We start from the raw sequence: 18,195 nt of genomic DNA, 5'->3' as shown, positions 1-18,195 counted from the left end.
TTGTCTGATTGGGTATGGTTGTTCCTATGTTCTTATCTTTACTGCAGTAAATGCATATAAAAGCCTATTTGGAAATAACGCACAATACTTTTATTTGTATGCTATAAATAATTATCCCTTGTGCATGACGTATCTCAGAGTAATGAAACTTAATCTTACTGTTCTGGGACTGTTTTCCTACTGAGCAGAAATCCTTTTCTTTCTAATGCAGAGATTTCTGAAGTTCCCAGAGGATGTGAAAGTTAGTAGTGATTTTCTTGATCTGATCCAGAGCCTGCTTTGTGGGCAGAAGGAAAGGCTGGGTTATGAGGGACTCTGCTGCCATCCGTTTTTTTCTAAAATTGACTGGAATAATATCCGTAACTGTGAGTAGAATAATACTGCATTTATAAACAATTTCTGTTTCTTTGGGCAACATGAAAATTTGTACAATGTGAGTATTTAATTGTGTTTGATCTGAATAATTAATCTGAAACAGATTGTGTCCTGGAGCAGGTGTTTTTAACAAAACAATTAATTTTGGTTTTTGGATGGATATGTTAACATCTCTCAGGTGAAAATTGTAAGGTAAGATGAAGTCTAATACAATTCTATATGAATTTCTGAAGCAATTGCCATATTACTGCAGGCACTAGACTGGAAAATCAAAATGGTCTTTTCCATGTCTTTCCTCAGATTAAAATGCATCAATACGTTCTTTCAGGCCTTTTCCACCTCAATTCGCTTAATTTTGGCTTAATCTTATTATTTTGTTGTTGTATCTTCAGATTTCTCTCTATCATTGCTTGTGATCCAGCTTCATTTAAGTTTGTTTGGGGTTTGGTGGTTTGTTTTGTGGTTTTGGTTTGTTTGTTTTTGCTTTTGTATTTTTTAGCTCCTGTAGGTGATGAAATGTCAGTGGTCATAGGGGCATTGGAGTTTTTCCTCAAAGTTAATATGGCTAATATATGATTAATTTTTTGTCAAAAATCTGTTCATTCTACTAGGAATGGAATAAAATCAGTGAAACAGATAATTTTCTATGCAGAAAATTATTTATAATACTATGGAAGCAATGGAATTTAGTATTTGGAAGTACAGAGGCACCAGCTCCATGGCAAAAGCAAATATTTCGGAGAGCGTCAATGGTCTGTGTATGAGTGCCTGACTTGTGTTGGATAGTATTTTAAATTATTTGGACTGTAAGATTATCTGGGCAAGGAACATGTCTGCCTTATATTCTTTATCAAATATGCTGTAAGAGCAATGATTGTGCTCCATTGTGCTCCATTTTCCATGATAAATTGCTAAGTCAGTGCTGCTACTTTTGATGACTATCTCAGCGCTTCAGCTGTCAGCTCCACAGAATGTTTACTCAGTTTTCTGTTGATTCATTAATTTTAAACTTGTGGAGCTGCTGTTCTGTTAAATTCCATTGTTTCTGCCCTTTGAGAGCCATTGAGCCTTGAATCTTTTTCATCATTTTAGCATACATTTCCCAGACTTCAGCTCACTCTGCCTTCTTTCCCCAGAACCTGCCTAAGCCACCAGTTTCTGTTTCTGAAATTTTTGTATTGCATTTGTATCATATTATCTCAGATCTGGAAAAAAATGGCATGTGAGCGTATGTTCTGGTGTTTCCTTGGCAATCGTCTGTCCAGTATTCACACAACTGCACAAGTTAATTGAGTGTTTTGCCATTTCATGTGACAGCAGTGATACTGATGGACAAGCTGGTAGACAGCCCTGATGTCATTATAATGTTGAAATAATCATTCGGGATTTTTAAAAATCCCATTTCTGTCTGCAGCTGGCCAGTGGATTGCATCATTCCCTGTACTATCCGGACCTACCTACTGTGAAGATTCATGCAGTTTTGACCCCTGACTTCGTTGTTATGTCTCATACTTCATAAAACCCCACTGTAACTAGCACAAAACACAGCAGTCTTCTTGCTTTTAGTAGCAGATTCAATGTATCACCTATTGCTTTGCTCTCTGCAGTGGTTCTCCATTTGCTAGTTTATTCAGGGCAGTGTCGCTGTCATTCTATTCAAAACCCTTGTTGGGTTTGACCTGGGCTATCTAAAAGCTAAAAGTTTCTTTCTTATCTTGACCTCTGCTGATAGTGGTGTTTAACTGGAGCAATGGCAGCCTGAGAAAATTAGGAAACTAGTGAGTGCTGGAAGAGGTCATAGGATTTAGATTTAGATTAAAGAATCTCACTCCCTCAAGTTAATCTGGTCAAAGATTTTGAGGGTATGGAATGTTGAACTTGATGATCTTAAAGGTCTTTTCCAACCTAAATGATTCTGTGATTCTATGATTGTTAACTGAATTCTTTGTCAGCACAGTCAGACTTTCCTCTAGTCTATAAAAGCAATGATGTTATTTCTGTTTCAGACTGAGAAAGGTAGGGAAAAAATTGGTGCCCTTGCCTTGCAGGTATTTGAATTATCATGCTGGGAGCTCCAGGATAACCATTCTTAATGCACCGATTTTGGTTAAAAATGTGTCATTAAGGGTTTTTTTCAGTGTTACATTTTGTTGTTATAGTAACCTATGAAACACTTGATTTTTCAGTAAACCCCTTCCCAAAAGATAGTTGCCTCTAAAAAAGCTCCCAACTTCCTTGGGTTCAAGTAGCATGTGTCTGTAGAAGCAGCTCTTAAGTTACAGAAACAGAATCGAACCATTAAACCTAAGGTCAGGTCTCTCTCAACAGGTAATTTTCCCCTTCCTTGGAGTATTGTACTGAAATGTATTTATAGATTTTGCTCTCTGTATATGTTGATTTCTGCTATTTAATGACTTCTAAAGCTTCTAGAAACCCCCCCCCAAAGCCAGACACCACCACCATCCCCCAAACAAAAGAAAGCAAAACTAAACTTTTGAAAGACTGTGTTGATTTACTTGACAGAATTTTCTGAAAAGATTTTGGAATTTATTTACCTAGAATAAACATATTTCTATCTGTGTTTCAGCTAAATGATCAGGATTTTAACTGGAAAGTTGATAACAGAACTATTTGAGTACTTGATAAGTATCTGAAATCAGAGGTAGAGAATGGGGGATGACATACTTGAGTTATCGGCAACAAGGTTGCATTCTATATAATTTGGGGATTTTGTTAATCACCTTTTGTTATTTGAAATCCATAAATTACATCAGCTGTTTAATTTGGAACCAAAAATATGCCTGCTGAAGGCTACTGAGAGATGGTCAGAAGACTTTTATTGTCATCTAAGTGATATATATGTATAGCATAAAGAATCTTTCATTTTAAGAATTGTTTTGTAACTGCAGTCCAAGAGGTCTTGAAAATGGAACAGCATATTTGGACTTGCATGAGGAAACTATATATATGAGAAGAAAAGAATTAATGTCTTGTGCAAACAGAAGAACTTGAGAAAGTGTTGAAGACTGATTTTTAGGCTGTCTTCTGCTATTAAACAGGCAGGAACCCACATTTAATTGTTCATAAGTCCAAGACTCTTCTTTATGCTTATGAACCCAAAGTTGTAATTCAGTGTGTTTAACAGTTAAACATTGTGATGTTTCATTTAAATGCTTGCCTTCAGAAAAAGAGTTGACTTCTTTCTCTAAGCGAAGATCACTTTCATGTCAGCTTGAAGATCACTTATTAACAGAAACGTATGTGTTGGATCATTGTCTTGACAGAACAGAAAAGATGTTAAGATAATATTGTATAGATTGGTTAGAAGTAGTATAATGCCCTTTTTTTAAGTGGTCTTAGAGAAAACATCCTTAAATTACATCACTTGGACTTTCTATTTTCCTTCCATAACACTTTACTCAAATAGGCCTCTTAAAGCTTGAGGAAGAGTAATGCCTAACCTACTTAAAACGGCTATATGGATGCTTTTCCTCAGAAAGCATATATAGATCACCTTGTAGATCAAGAAAAGACACATTTTTATTCTTAAGAAATGTTCTGTATTTCCTTAAATTTCCTCTTTCAGTTAAGTCTTTCACTGTCCCAGGGGAAATGCAGTATCTCTTTTCTGAATTTGCATGAAAATATTTTGAAAGGATGGAAAGACCCGATTAAAGCAATGTTCCTTGAACTAGTCATAAATACATACGCTAGTGCAGAGTTTTAAAACAAACAAATAAAAAAGCTTCTTTCCATAAGAGACATTTTATCTAATCTTAATGATAAACTGGTTAAAGTACTGCAGTTTGTGTGGTGGTTTTGGTTTTTTCTTTTTTCTTTCTTTTTTTTTTTTTTAAACTTAGCAACCTACAACACCCCCTTTTCCTCTGAAAGTCATTCTTTGGAACAGATGGAAGAGGGTTACATCCTTCCACAAGTGGGGAGGTATCTAGGCAAGCAATTGGCTTTTTTAAAACATGCAGTTCTCTACAAGATACTTTAAATGGTAAACAGAACATGTATGTTCATTTGTAACATATCGGAGACAAAAAGAGGTCTTTATACCAGTTTGTACAAGTAGAAGCATCGGGTTTACTGTCTTTTTGAGTAATAGTTTTGCCTCCCTTTTGGGTGAGCCTGAAAAAAGTGCAAATTTTTCACCTTGTCAGATGTGATGGCATGGTTTTAACATTTAGTTCTCAGAGGCTTATCTTGACCTCTACTAAAGGATTCTTCCCTTTAAAGAAGCAACTGATAAGCACATCAATGTATTTGCATTCACCAATCTTCATTTTGTTCTGAAAATACTATAGTTGTGTGACAGTCCTCTGGTTTTAAGCCAGAAATAATAGTTTAACTAGAGATTATGTCACCATGTGACCCACATTTGAGAACAAAATGGCTTCCCTGTTTTAGCTTGTTTTTATAAGACTACTCCATCTATTCTGTAGATACTTTCAACACCAGGTAAAGGACTCCTTAGTCTTAGGAATAAAAGACCATGAAGAAACTACCAAATAATTAACAAAATCAGACAGAGTGGATCTAGCTTTTTTTTTTTTTCCTTAAAGATATTCCCTCTTACTCAGACGCGAGTTTTCCTCCAGTGTCCTGAAACTTCTGAGGAAGTTCTGCTTCTCATTTTCAGTCACTGTTGACAGTTCAGAACTACTTAACATCTAGAGGTGTTTTTGTTGAATGACTGTTCTTTCTAAGTTTTCTTTTTAGTTGCTACTATTTCTTGATACAAATATTGTAACAAGGTCATACTGCAAAGTTGCAGAGTTTTTGGACTGTTAGTCCTGGATTTTTAGTGAATGCGAAATAGAGGGCAAATGATTTTTTTCATTATTTTTTAATCTAGTGTTCACAATTTCTCTTCTTCGTTCACATCTTCTATTAAAAATTAGAGGAAACTGTAGTGTAAAACATTGTGCTCTTTAAACTAGTTTCCCACCAGCCCCAAAGGTTTGCTCTGTCTCACATTCAGTTTTATCTTTTTGCATCCATTGTTCCCCTATTGAGTGCTTTTCATCTTTTTATGTGCATGCTGATCTTATGCGTATTTAAATTATATTTTCTTTTATGCATGTGGTTTGACTAGGAATTCTTATTGTTGGTAAGAGGAAAGACTTTCTTTTTAATTGCAAGGGCTTGAAGATGACTCTTAAGATCTTCTTAGCTAATTTCTGGTGAGAAGTAAGGCACTAGATCTCTCTCTCAAAGATGAAGTTATCTGTCAGACTCTTGAGGAGTGTATAACAGGGTTGTTATACCATTATAAAAAGGCAGCTATATTGTTTTTTGCTACCTCTTTAAGAAAGATTCTAGACTTCCCCAGATGAACTGAATAGTTTGCTGTTTTCTCTATTACCTTACTTCATAGACAGTATCTGTCTTCAAAGACAATGTTAAAAACCCCACAGCAACCCTTTCCTGTAAGAGGATGTACAAAGTTCTTTCAGCAGAGGTCCTAAACTAAAAAATATTAATTCCTGAACTTATCCTCCTCTCCTATGAATTAACTGTAACTTTGGGCTTATATTTGCATTAAAGATGATATACTCACAAACTGTTTTCTGTTGCTTCTCTGTTTTTAATCATTAAGAGCATATGAAAGAGTAGCTGGGCATTATCCTGACATTAAGTGAATTTTTAAAAAAATACAGATCCTAATCAACAAGCTGTATTCCAAAACTATGTTTACAGTACATAAATGTCAGCATTATATTGGATCTAAATTTATATTATACCCAATAAAAGAGCAGAAATTAATAAATTCATGATATTGACAAAAACTTTAAACATTCTGGAGCCAGTAAGTAAAACTGCTTACTACAGAACCTATTTAATTTGTATATTTTCCCCATTTATCTCATTCTAATGTACCTGGAACTACTGTACGTGAGCAGCATCGTATCTGCTTCATGGAATTTCTTCTCACTTCCCTGCTTGGGAGCAGCGTCAGAATGGCTCCTTGGGGAGCTGCTAACAAAGCCTGCATGTGTAGTACTGATTTGGCAGTTTATACAGACAGATTTCTTTTTTTTTTTTGGCTATTAATGCTGGGCTGGTGGGTAGGTTAAGTGTACATTTGTCTAGAGAATTAAGAGTTAAAAAGCGGGCTGTGAAAGGCTTTGGCAACCTAGAGGGAGCTAGCAAGCTCCAGCCGTGACTCATTCTGCCTGTGTCAGTCAGATAAGCATCAGCATCTGTCACGAATGCAGGCAGGTAGGGTTAAACTCCGAGCATGCAGAGAGTGAGGAGCAGGGAGCCTGCACTGCAGGGGTTGTAATGTTTGTTCCCGGTTCTTCAATTCTCATCAGCCCTTCAGCTACAGGAGATCTATACTGGATCCATGGTAACCGTTTTAGCACACTACACTTCCATCAGCTTGTGACAATGGGCTGTGTTCAGGTTGCCGACTGAAGAGCTGTCTCCTTTATAGAGCAAAAAAGAGATTAGTGGATTTGCAGTGAGTGAGGACCTGAGTGATGAAATAAATAAATAAATAAATAAATAAAAATCTTAGAAAATGTGATTTAATGAGGTAGAAATCGCACAGCAGGCTTTTGCATTCGTTCCTTTCACACACGTAGCCGAAGCCAGCAGGTAGCTCGGGTGCTGCACATCATTGAGAAGAACTTGTTCTTTTGTTCTGCTGGTTAATTAAACTGAAGCAAACATGAGAAAATCAGCTGAAATTAAACAACTGCTTAACAAGTTAAGTGGTACCAATTTAGAAATTATAGTAAGAAATACATTGTAATTCTTGCTATTTATACCTCTCTTCAGAGCTGATTGTATCAGAGCCAGACTGCAGTGGTGTCCCAACAAGAGTTCCAGATCTTTAGCAAGCTCTTTTAGAGAAATAAAATCTTACCGATATTTCTTGCCTTCCTAAAGACCAATTAGCTCCTAGTAGCTATAGTTTATTAGAATCTTCCAGGAGAAAGACTAGTTTGCTGTTGACTAGAAGCCTGTGCTGAGAAGATTCTTGGTAGTATTAAAGGGTAGATATGTCCCTTAGCTGACTAGCAAAGGATCAGGCTACATTCTCATGTAGTGTAACTAATTGGATAGGTTGGAGACATTTTCTTTTTCTACATGAATCAGAATTGAATTACTTTTAGCTATATTACAGTAATGATTTTCTTAGCCTGGTGCTTTGATTTGATTCAATGTATGTGTTTAAAAAAAAAAAAAAGCCCAACCTGAAAAAAAATCCCTCAAACCAATCCCAAATCCCCAACCTAAAACCCGGTTTAATCAGAGTGGGAGACATTCTGCCTGCAGAGTGGTAGCCATGTTGGTAGCTTAAGGGTTAATCTCTTGTTGCTGTAATACGATTTGAGAGCAGCAGCTCAGTCTGCTTGTGTTAGCAAGATTAAAAGCAGGAGCTGCAGTGCCATTGCAAGCACTGAATGAGTGGGACTGTTGCAGAGTGAACTGTAGCTGAATTTTGTCTTTTCTTCTTGCTTTTTTCACCAGCTCCTCCCCCCTTCGTTCCTACTCTCAAGTCTGATGATGACACCTCAAATTTTGATGAACCAGAGAAGAATTCGCGGGTTTTATCCTCTACGCGCCAGTTGAACCCAGCGGGCTTCTCGGGTGAAGATTTGCCGTTTGTGGGGTTTTCATTCATCAAGGCATTAGGGATCCTCAGATCAGAGTAAGTAGGAATTATTGCTTAGGTGGATAGGACCATTGGAAAAATGCGAAGGTTTGTTACAGTGAGGATGGTGTGTGTGTGGGGAAAAGCTGTTTTAACTGGCCTGTACTCTGCTTTAGGGAAGCTGCCAGATTCTGGCTTTATCTGTTGCTGCTGTGGCTTGTGCATGTCCTACTGTTCTGTGATTATTTCTGGGATGAGGGGGAGGGAAGGGAATGGAAAGATTGATTCTAAACCAGTTATTGTTAAAATTGTTGTTCAAATACTTTGAATTAGTTGTTGCTGTTAACCAGGGAGCAGTAAGTGATTGCATTTCTGGTATTGCAGATCCCTGAAAGAAGGAGAATACTGAGGAGTTCAGAGATGGAAAAGGCGGGGGGGGGGTGTTATTTTATTGGGTCAGAAAGTGGGCATCAAGTGCTGGGGATGTGTAAGGCTGAATCAGTGATCCACAGAAATGGAGCTCCACTAATCTGGGAATGTACAGCGATGGGTCAGTGAACAAGAGAAAGAGCTTCACGGCAGCTGACTGTGTGCTGTTGGGTCAAGTTAAATATGAAGACTGCTGTATTGTGTGTTAAGAGACTGGAGATTCAGATGAAGTATGCAGGGTACGTGTTTGTGGAGGGAGGTAAAGGTCTAGAAAAAATGGTTTTCAATTGAAACAAAACATGCTTTCCGAGAGAATGGAGTCGGAGAAAAGGAAGAATATAAATAGTATGGTTTAACCATTTGGTGTGGTGGGTGGTTAGTTTCTGATGACAGAGCTATTGAAAAAGTATTAGTGCAGTACGTTAAGTTGAGAAGTCCTTACCTCAGTATCATGAGGCCTCTCAGGAATGCAATGGCTTTAGCTGGGTTAGTGACTCAATGCACTAAGGTGCTGTGTTTTTGTGTCAACCATCGTTCATTGCTGCTAGTTAGTTCCCTTAAGGGACTTCATTGTCAATCTGTCTTAATCAAGTTTTCATTTTTTTTTGTCATATTGGTTGTGATAGTTGCTCTGCGGTAAGTGTGTAACCAAATCTGGTGATACTGTTGACATCTTTGATCTTGCCCACACTGTGAATCAAGGTTATGTGATGGTTATGCCAGTAATAAAAAGGGAATCTTTGATTGTCCCTCCTCAGCAGAGTTGCTTTTATGACAAAAGAGGAAGGGAGAGGACATAACAACCAAAAAAGTATTCTTTTGGTGAAATGGTCTAATAGTCAGCAGAATTAGAAAAATGGAATGTTATATCTGTAGATACCTGGGGTTAAAATCTGTCTTGATTTAGCAGTGAAATAACTTACAGTGTTATCTTTTCTGCCTGGGGAACTGCAATCCATCTATCAAGGCTACATGACCATTCATGACAGTCAGAAGAGGCTCAACAGTGACCACAGATGTATGGTAAAAATGTACATGTAAGCAAGGCTCAGGACTAGAACTGAAGAGGAGCGTGAGGTAAAGTCTCAGGAACAGTGGTGTAACGGTGCTGGAGGCTGAAGGCTGAAAAGTAATATAGATATAGCAGATTGATTGATATGCTTTCTTTGTGGAGCTAGTACCGAAGATGTGTATTGAAGTTGTATTTGAATTGTGGTAATAGATGAGAAGGGGTACAGCAAAAGAATATAGAGATTAATGTGCTCTGGAGAAATTTTGACTGAAGTAAAATTTCTGCTTGGTATGGCCTTTTTTTTTTTTTTTTTTTTTTCCCTGAGCTGGAACAGAAAGACATAATGTACTTAATTTTCCCCCAAATAATTTTAATATAAGTAGATCTTAGCGGTTTCTTTTTTTGAATGAGATCTCGATAAATGCACTTTGATATTTTTAGCAGTAAATAATTGCATTTTGTTCTAAGGTGATTTAAATATGGCAAAGAGTGTACGGAGACTTGAAAATAATCTGTATTTAAATAATGCAGTGGCTAGTTTATTCTCAATATCACTGCAGCACTGGGTCATAAAGATAACTTCTCACTTACAAAATATTGTGTGGTGTATGTTTTACTTGAGGAAAAAAAGTACTGTTTCTGTCCACACTAGCTTGAATATCAAATTCTAGATGGGGAAGAGAACAGTAAATGGGGGGTAGGCTTGTCTGTTGTGAATCTTGGGATGTCTTCTCTGAAAGGTCCTAAGTCATCAAGTTTATCAGTCCAGAATTTTTCTTCTTAAATCTTTCCTCTGAAAGTCTAACCCTTACGGTTGCTAAGTGATGCAGATCTGTTTTCCTGTGTCTGCAGCATGATGGCCCTAATGCCTCTAGTGCTGCTCACAGTTAGGCCAGGCAACTGCAGAGTGCCATTAACAAGGTCCTTGAAACTTTCATTGCTTTTACTTTGAGGGCTGTCAAGCTATAAACTTTAGGGTTATACTCTCGCCCTTGTTCACTGGACAGTAAGAAGCCATAGCTGAGCTAGGAATTTCAAATACTTCAGAGAAAGGACTGTTCAAAAACATTGGACAGAAGAAAGATAAAAGAAGTTCTCTTTTCCATCCTCCTCTTTCTCCCAACCACTTAGGGTTAGAAGGGTTCACCTAAGTCACTTAGACCTGTTGCCAGAAATTATATAGTTAGTGTGTAGTTTAGAAGGGTCCATTGAATGAAAATGTTCTGTATGTTGTCCCATACCATGAGTTTTGGGAAGAATTTGTGGTCCTGTAACAAATGTAAGATCTAACAAAAGAGCAAAAGGCATGACTGTGTCGTAGGAAGCACTCAGGAGAAATCAAGGGCATTGCTTATGTCATAGGTTCCTGTACTAGCAAAGTGTTAAATCTCCTGTATGATTCTAAGAACTGGGATCAGGCTACAGAGAAGGACCAGCTAACTCCTTCTCCCATCATGGCCTCTGAGTTCTTGATTTGGGGGAGAAATGCCTGCCTGACTGCAAATTTGGCTGCTGGTTTGGCTGCGAGTGTGTGACTGTAACAACATAACAGGCAACTGGGAGTTTAATTCCATTAAAAGCCAGCCCCACCTTACTTCCTGTCCCTAACTGTGGCTCATCTCCAGTGCTTAGAACAAGTGAGAAAAACCCTTAGATGCCAGAAATATGCATCAAGTGGTGAAAGTAATTTGTTCTTGTCCTTTGCAGGTGACTAGCAGAAGCCCTAAGGCATAAGATAAATACATTATAAGTCCAGGGCTAACCAAATATACCAAAATATCTAATACAAATAAATACCCAATAAGATATACCAAAATACCTAATTAAAAAATAATGCCTAATTAAAAAAATAGTTTATGATGTAAATTTTTGCCTGCCTCTGTCCTCTCTTAGGCTGGAGTAAGGAGCTAAAGGGGCCTGACTACTTATGATACAAAACTTAGGTTAATACAAAATACTTGCTGAACCAGAGGCAATGCTGACAGTGGGACTAGTACTTAATATCAGTTGCTGATGTAGGGTTTTATATTCTGAAAGATAATTTAAAAAAATAATAAATGTAATCCTAGTAATTCTTGAATTGTCGTCTGTGAGGTTTTGGTAGATGGTCCAAATCTTTGCTGTAGGTTCCTAAGAAGTCGTATTTTTCAAGGTGTGTTTTTTGGTTGTTTGGGGGGGGTGGTGGGTTGTTTTGTTTTGGTTTTTTAATTTTAAAATTTTATATGGATTTGTGTTTGTCATTCTAAAATACTGAGAGTTAAAATGGGCCATTCTTTCAAAAAGAAGGACTACTGATTTCTTCCAACAGTTTGTCGGGTTCTGGTAAACTCTTTCACCAAAGATAGATTAAAGAGGAAGCAGAGGATGAACATACCAAAAATATGCTTTGCTTCAGCTAGCTCTATTCACAGATTGATGGTATCACTGTTTGGTTTTGGTTGGTTTTTTTTAGGCCTGAGCAAGCATTTACGAGGGGGTGGAAGGTACAGATGAGTATAATGCTAAAAAGAATAGAGCATGAGGGGCGGAGGATGAGATTATAGGCAGGTTGTGTGGGGGCCAGGATTAGGACAGATGGTGTCAATCGTTGTGAGAAGGAAGAAGCACAGGTGAGTTGGGGGTTTATGAGAGTGGCATAAAAGGACGAAGGAAGGTATGAGGTATGATGCACAAGAGATGTTAAGATACGAGCTCGATACCTCAATCATCTTATAGCTTTTCCTATACTAATACTTTTTTCTTCTTCATCTCAGCCATGTTAAGCCTGGGGGAGCTTTTACACAACTAGCACCTTTTCTGATAGTTCTGCTGGTTGGGGCTGTTGCTGATCTAGCTGTGAAATCACTAGATAGTCAGCTGTAAGTTAACTTGTTTCTTAGTCATGCAGGCAGTGCTTCTTTTGAAAGTAAATTGGCACAGCTAGTGCTATCAGCACTTGGTACTATAGACTTTTTTTTTTTTAATCTTTTATTGCAATTTTCTTGTTGTATGCTGGTTACCTTTTGTTAATCTTTTTTTCACACTTCAGAGGAAACACCAGAAACTGCTCTGTTGTGCTAAGAGAATTGATCCAGATGTAGCAGTTAATTACATGAAATATTATGAGATGGTACCAACCTGAATGATAGCTTTGCATCAGGGCTTTTGATGTTGGATTGTATGTGTTTAATTTCTGAGATGATGCTGGCTGAGGATGAATATAGTGTCCCAGCAATGTGGGTATTTTCTACCTTGTCATGCAGTGTTGAGTGCTTATATCACCATGACAAGGCTTATTAGATTAGTCAGTATTCCATTTCTCTTGATTTCCTCTGTCTGCTCCCTTTCTGGTACTGTGAAGGTTGTATGGATGTTCATGAAGTTGTTCTAATATAATTTGTACACAGGAAAGAATTACTGGGAAAGAATGTCTCTTAAAAACTGTGTGTTCTAGTGCTAACTGAAATCAACTTCACTTGGGGATAAGATGTACTGTTTCCATGGCAGGAAAATTGTCGTGTCACCAGGACATATATTTTTTTAAGGAACGTCTTCCTCCCTTTGGACAGGGATGAGGAAGAAAGATTGTAGTTCTAGTTTGTAGCCTTCTCTTTCCTTGCAAAACTGACACCAACCCTGAGGAGCAGCTCCCTCTACAGTCACCTAATGAAATTCAAACTTCGGTCAGTACCAGTCTCCTGTGCTCTGTCCCATCCCATCACTCCTGGCTGAACAACGTGTCTTTGCAGCGCTCTGTATCTTCTTGCCTGAATCTGTCCTGTTACTTCCTGTGTTGCAGTGCATATGGATGCTTTAAACTGGCTTGCTGGGAGAAATTTTTTGAAATGCAAAATGGTGCCTGTAATATTAGGCTCTGATTCTTTTAATAGCAAATAAAATAAAATAGCAAATAAGCAAAAACAACAAATAAAATTAGCCCCTTTGGGGAGGTGAAATAGAAGCAGCAAATGAAACCAGGTCTGTGAGAACTGGCTAGAGTTTTCTTAGGTATTGTCTCAGATTTGAAAAGAGTAAAAGTAAAAAGGTGACGGCTAATGTTGAAACTATAATTAAAAAAAAAAAATTTGCTTTAGCCAGTGCAGTTCAGACCTGTAAAGCTAAATTTTTGTTATAAAAAGATTTTTCAGACTTGTCTCAGTACACATTTGCAGCTATTTACATATATTTGATTAACATTTTAAAGCAGATTCCTTGGTGTCTTTTTTAGTTAATGTGAGCGTTAATTTGTATTTTTAGACTGATTTTTCTCAACTATTCATTTTTAGCCTTGTTTGTACACCCAGCTGTTATGGGATTTAATATGCATCTTTCTCAGATGGTTGTCTTTTCTCTGTAGGAGTATAGACATGCTTTATAAATTGATTTTTAAATACAATAATCTGATGGATCAGATTGATTGGACCAGGACTAAAGGAATGCTTTACAAAAGCATTCATTTTTAACAATTTTTTTTTTATTAAGTTCTGATCATATCTGTATCGTTGACATGCAGGATTCTTTCTTCTAAGTTTTTCCACATTAGGTTTCTGAAGAAATATTAATATTTGACCTTTCAAGGCAGAATTGGTGGATTTCGCTATGTTTGTTTGCTAATATCAAAACAGTGTTTCCTAATGACTACTTAAGGTGATGGTACTGAAGATCTATTTTGATATAGATATGTTGCTGCAACATTTTCATAAAAATCCATGAGTCTTTTTTTGTGACTATCTTGCATATCTATTTGGAGTAAGGAGTAGATTTTTCTCAGAAAATGGTGGTGATGGAATCAAACTTTCCTTGGTGTTAAGAAGAGACTGTACTGCTGTGTGTGGGTGTATGGCTATATGCAGAGAGCTGTTCAAAGCTCATTTCTCTCCATGGGGATAACTGGCTGCATACCAAACTGTGGCCAGGAGAAGCAGAAAGTAATGTGTGGGCAGACTGTATGATCTTTTATTAGCACCTTCATTGTACTTCTGTGTTTCCATCTATCAGTTAACACTGGTTCCATCATTAACTGCTTAAATATCTAGTTTGAATCATTTTATGCGAGGGAGAATGTGATTTTTAAAATTATGTTTTGATGTGTGTACTTAATTTTTTGGTTGCAAATTACATATTTAAGACTGCAAAGCACTAAAAATATGCTCCACAACATTGAGTGGCTTCCTATCCTTTTCTAGAAAGAATTTAGACTAACAGAAATGGTAAACTTCTTAGATGTTGAGTCCCAATTAGACAGAAAGCTTAAGAACATGTAAATATTTTCCCCAGGTTTCTGGAGTCAAATTGTTTTGAATAGTACAGTTAAGTTGTGTCTCATGAAAAAAATTACTTCTAAGTGGAACTCTGAAGTTCTGCAGTGTGACTAATCATATTGATATTGATTGAGTTCGTAGGGGTCATATGAATTGGGTTAGGAAAGTTTCAGTTCAATTTTGATTCACAGAAGGTAACTAAGGATATTAAATTCTTCTTCCTGTGGTGCAGATTATGACATGTTAAAGTTTTTAGGGCTTTTATACTTTGATGATAATTTAAAAACCTGTTTAAAGTACAAAATAAAAAGCAATTCTCTGATAATTTATCTTTCCAAATGGTTACGTTGACTTTATGCTTTGTTTTTGTTACACTTATAAATCTGTACAAGTTATGCAAAAATGTTGCTGTGATTTATTGTTTTGCACTCTAACATAAAAGTCACTGATGGAAAATATTAATATTGTAACTAGAAGTACACATGGATTATTTAATAATTATATACTGTCATCAGGTTTTATGGTATGTTTGATCTGAAATGATGGCTGTTAGACTGTGATTACTGCAGCTTTCTTTTATCCTGGAATAAGTAAGTACCCAATGACTTTACCAAGGCTGCATAAATGCAGATTTCTGTACCTTTTGCCTATATTCATGTGCTGTTTGGCTTTGCTCTTTTAGATCTGTTTTTTCAAGCGTGGATTCTCCAGCCAAGGTCAGCTCCATGGAAAAGAAACTTCTTCTCAAGAGCAAAGAACTCCAAGACGCCCAGGACAAGTGTCACAAGGTATTTATTTATGCGATTGGCCATCTCCATTGCTCCAGGAACCTGCAACCACTGTATGTCCAGGGATCTGTCAGATGCTGCTGATCATCCAGACTCGTGGTGGGCAAAGTGCTTTTCCTTCAGTGAGGTGGCTTCCTGTCCAATACAAAGGGAGATGAATTTAGGCCATGCTGTTGCTCTAGATACTTTTATCTTAACAAGAAGCGGCTCTGGATTTTAAACAGTCCTTTTCTCAGCGTGACACAGACGACTGCTTCTTCCTGCAGGCCGTGCCTCTTCATCATACGCACAATTACAGCAGTACTGTTCAGAGGTTCTCTTCCTAACTCATCAGCTTCTACTTACATAACTGTTGTCACGTCACTGGTTATGGTGAACATCTTATAACAGCTGCTGTGCTCCAGTAAAGGGAACCCAGTGGAGTCTTTTAAAACTTACTGCTTGTTTGAGACTTTTATGAGAGTTCGATTACTTTTCTCCCTGCTTTGTTCTGGATTTGACGATTTGCTCCTGACAAGGAGATGGGGGGAAACCATCTTCTGGTCCAGCATGGATTTGGGATAAGGTTAAAGTGACCCATCTCTGCAAGTCAGGTGAAAAATGAGTGTGTCTTCTTTGCTAACTGGGGTTCGAAGAATGACTGAATATGAACAAGCAGCTTGAATGAATGGGGTGACTTAGACTTACTACTTGTCCTTAAGAAGAACTGTGCATTCCTGGAGCAGAGACAATGGTATTGGAATTTAAACACCATTTGGAGAAACATAGCTAGAAGTCTCTTGGAGACAAATTCCTTACAAAGAGAGCTCTGAAAGTAGCAGTTAACAAAGCTTTTGAAGCCCCTTTTATAACCTCTTGATATTTATTGCAGATGGAGCAGGAAATGACGCGGTTGCACCGGAGAGTGTCAGAGGTGGAGGCTGTACTTAGCCAAAAGGAGGTGGAACTGAAAGCCTCTGAGACCCAGCGATCCCTCCTGGAGCAGGACCTGGCCACCTATATCACAGAATGCAGTGTGAGCCCTTACACCAGTCCTTTCAGCTATGAAGGCCTGAAATCTGGTGGTCTTTGCCTTTCTCTTCCATCATGGTTTCAGTTGGGGTACTTGATGGAGAGAAAATAATACGTGAGAGGATATCTGTTGAATATGGAGTCCTGAATTGTTTGCAGAGGCTTGCTTGATAGTTCTATTCAAACTTTGTTTCATGGTCATGTGCTTAGAACATACAGGAATAACTACTGTCCTGGTCTTGCTGAAACTGTTTGTGATGTTTGTCTTACTGGCTGTGCTAGAACATGCTTGGGTTTGACTTCTTGCAGGTTTCTTAGCCAGAAGAGGATGGGGCCTAATCAGTACCTAGACAGAAGGCTTCAAGGACAAATAAGAGGATTAGGAAACAAGGGTGTTGCCTCCATCTGTGGTATTCTGAGTTCAGACTGATCCAGTTCCCCAGTGTAGTGTCAGGGATGATGCTAGGAGAGGTGCTATTTTTCAGATAGAATATAAAAATGAGGCCTTAAAACTGTGTCTTCAAAGATCATTTGGCATTTTTCATGGGATCTGGAATGTCTGCCCAGTTGTCCTGGCAAGATTTCAGTGAGGATATTTTAATTCTAGTTAATAGTCTCTGTATTTTCAGTTGGATATAATATTCTGTTTCCTCTCTTGTACCAAGAACAAAAATCCAGATAATACTCTGTTTCAGAAAATTGAAAAGCATTTCTGATGGGTTTGTTTGTTGGGAAGCATATCTTAAAACGGGGCCGAGTGATTTTCCTATACCAGATGCTACTAGGTAAATAAATAAAATGAAGTTTGTATCTTTCTGTTGAAGAATAATATACAGTTGATAGGAGGACCGCTGGTCTGTCAAAATTTGCAGATAAGGTATGTGGTGAGATACAGAAGCAGCTCTTCTGTTCTTTGTAGAAGTTTAACGATGATTAAAGGATCTAACTCACTTAACAGCCACAAGAAAAATGAATAGGCTTGTTAGTAACATGAAGTTGAAGGATTGTATCTAGGTTGTGAATTAATAGTGCTAGATAAAATATAGATAAATGCTGTCAATAATGGATGCCTTTTGTGATCTCTGCTTGGTTTTTGTCTCTAAACCTGATGTGAGGAAGTAGAGATTTGAACTAAGATTTCAGTGTAGTAAACAGTGTTTGTAAAACGGGCTGCTTCTATCCAGATAGAAGCAGCACTGGGTATGAATTTCTTTAGGGTTCCATCATTGGTGCCTCGACTTTTTTTTTTTTTTTTTTTTGATGCCTCACTGCAGTCAAGGAGGCATTTGTATAGCTAAAGATCTTTATTGTACAGCCATCTGAAAAACCAAAGACTATGTATTGAACATTTTGCTTTCTGCAGAGCTTAAAGCGAAGCCTGGAGCAGGCACGGATGGAGGTGTCTCAGGAAGATGATAAGGCACTACAGCTACTTCATGATATAAGAGAGCAAAGCCGAAAACTGCAAGAGATCAAAGAACAGGTATACCTGCTTCTTCGGGGAGCAGAGTGGCTATCTACAAATAGGCGTTCTTGGCATATTCTAGCTCTGTTGCCAGGATTAAGTTTTATGTTGGTAGGCTGTGATGACTCCCAGTCTGCGTGTTTTCACATGGTTTCTTAAACAAAATGGGAATCAACAAAATTACACTTTTGTGTGTATTGCAAGTAAGCACAAACTCCAAACTTCAAGTTTTTCTTTTCCTAGTTCTGAAAGTACTTTAT

At 37.7% G+C, this 18,195-nt stretch overlaps 2 protein-coding genes across 9 annotated transcripts in view; one reads left to right on the top strand and one right to left on the bottom strand.

The window, feature by feature from the left end:
* The window catches only part of PRKAB1 (protein kinase AMP-activated non-catalytic subunit beta 1), a 423,514-nt gene that overhangs the window by 343,375 nt on the left and 61,944 nt on the right, over positions 1-18,195 (bottom strand). The window lies entirely within an intron of this gene.
* The window catches only part of CIT (citron rho-interacting serine/threonine kinase), a 74,763-nt gene that overhangs the window by 8,455 nt on the left and 48,113 nt on the right, over positions 1-18,195 (top strand). For all 8 annotated transcript variants that reach the window (XM_075516699.1, XM_075516696.1, XM_075516694.1 and 5 more), the window contains exons 9-13: positions 212-365; positions 7,867-8,047; positions 15,354-15,459; positions 16,331-16,474; positions 17,834-17,953. In XM_075516699.1, the coding sequence (XP_075372814.1) occupies positions 212-365; positions 7,867-8,047; positions 15,354-15,459; positions 16,331-16,474; positions 17,834-17,953 (705 nt within the window). The remainder of the gene's footprint in view (positions 1-211; positions 366-7,866; positions 8,048-15,353; positions 15,460-16,330; positions 16,475-17,833; positions 17,954-18,195) is intronic.

Source organism: Mycteria americana, chromosome 13, assembly GCF_035582795.1.
Source record: "Mycteria americana isolate JAX WOST 10 ecotype Jacksonville Zoo and Gardens chromosome 13, USCA_MyAme_1.0, whole genome shotgun sequence".
NCBI classification, from domain to species: Eukaryota; Metazoa; Chordata; class Aves; order Ciconiiformes; family Ciconiidae; genus Mycteria; species Mycteria americana.
Note: the sequence above shows the minus strand (reverse complement) of the source record. Positions and strands in the feature narration are given on the sequence as shown.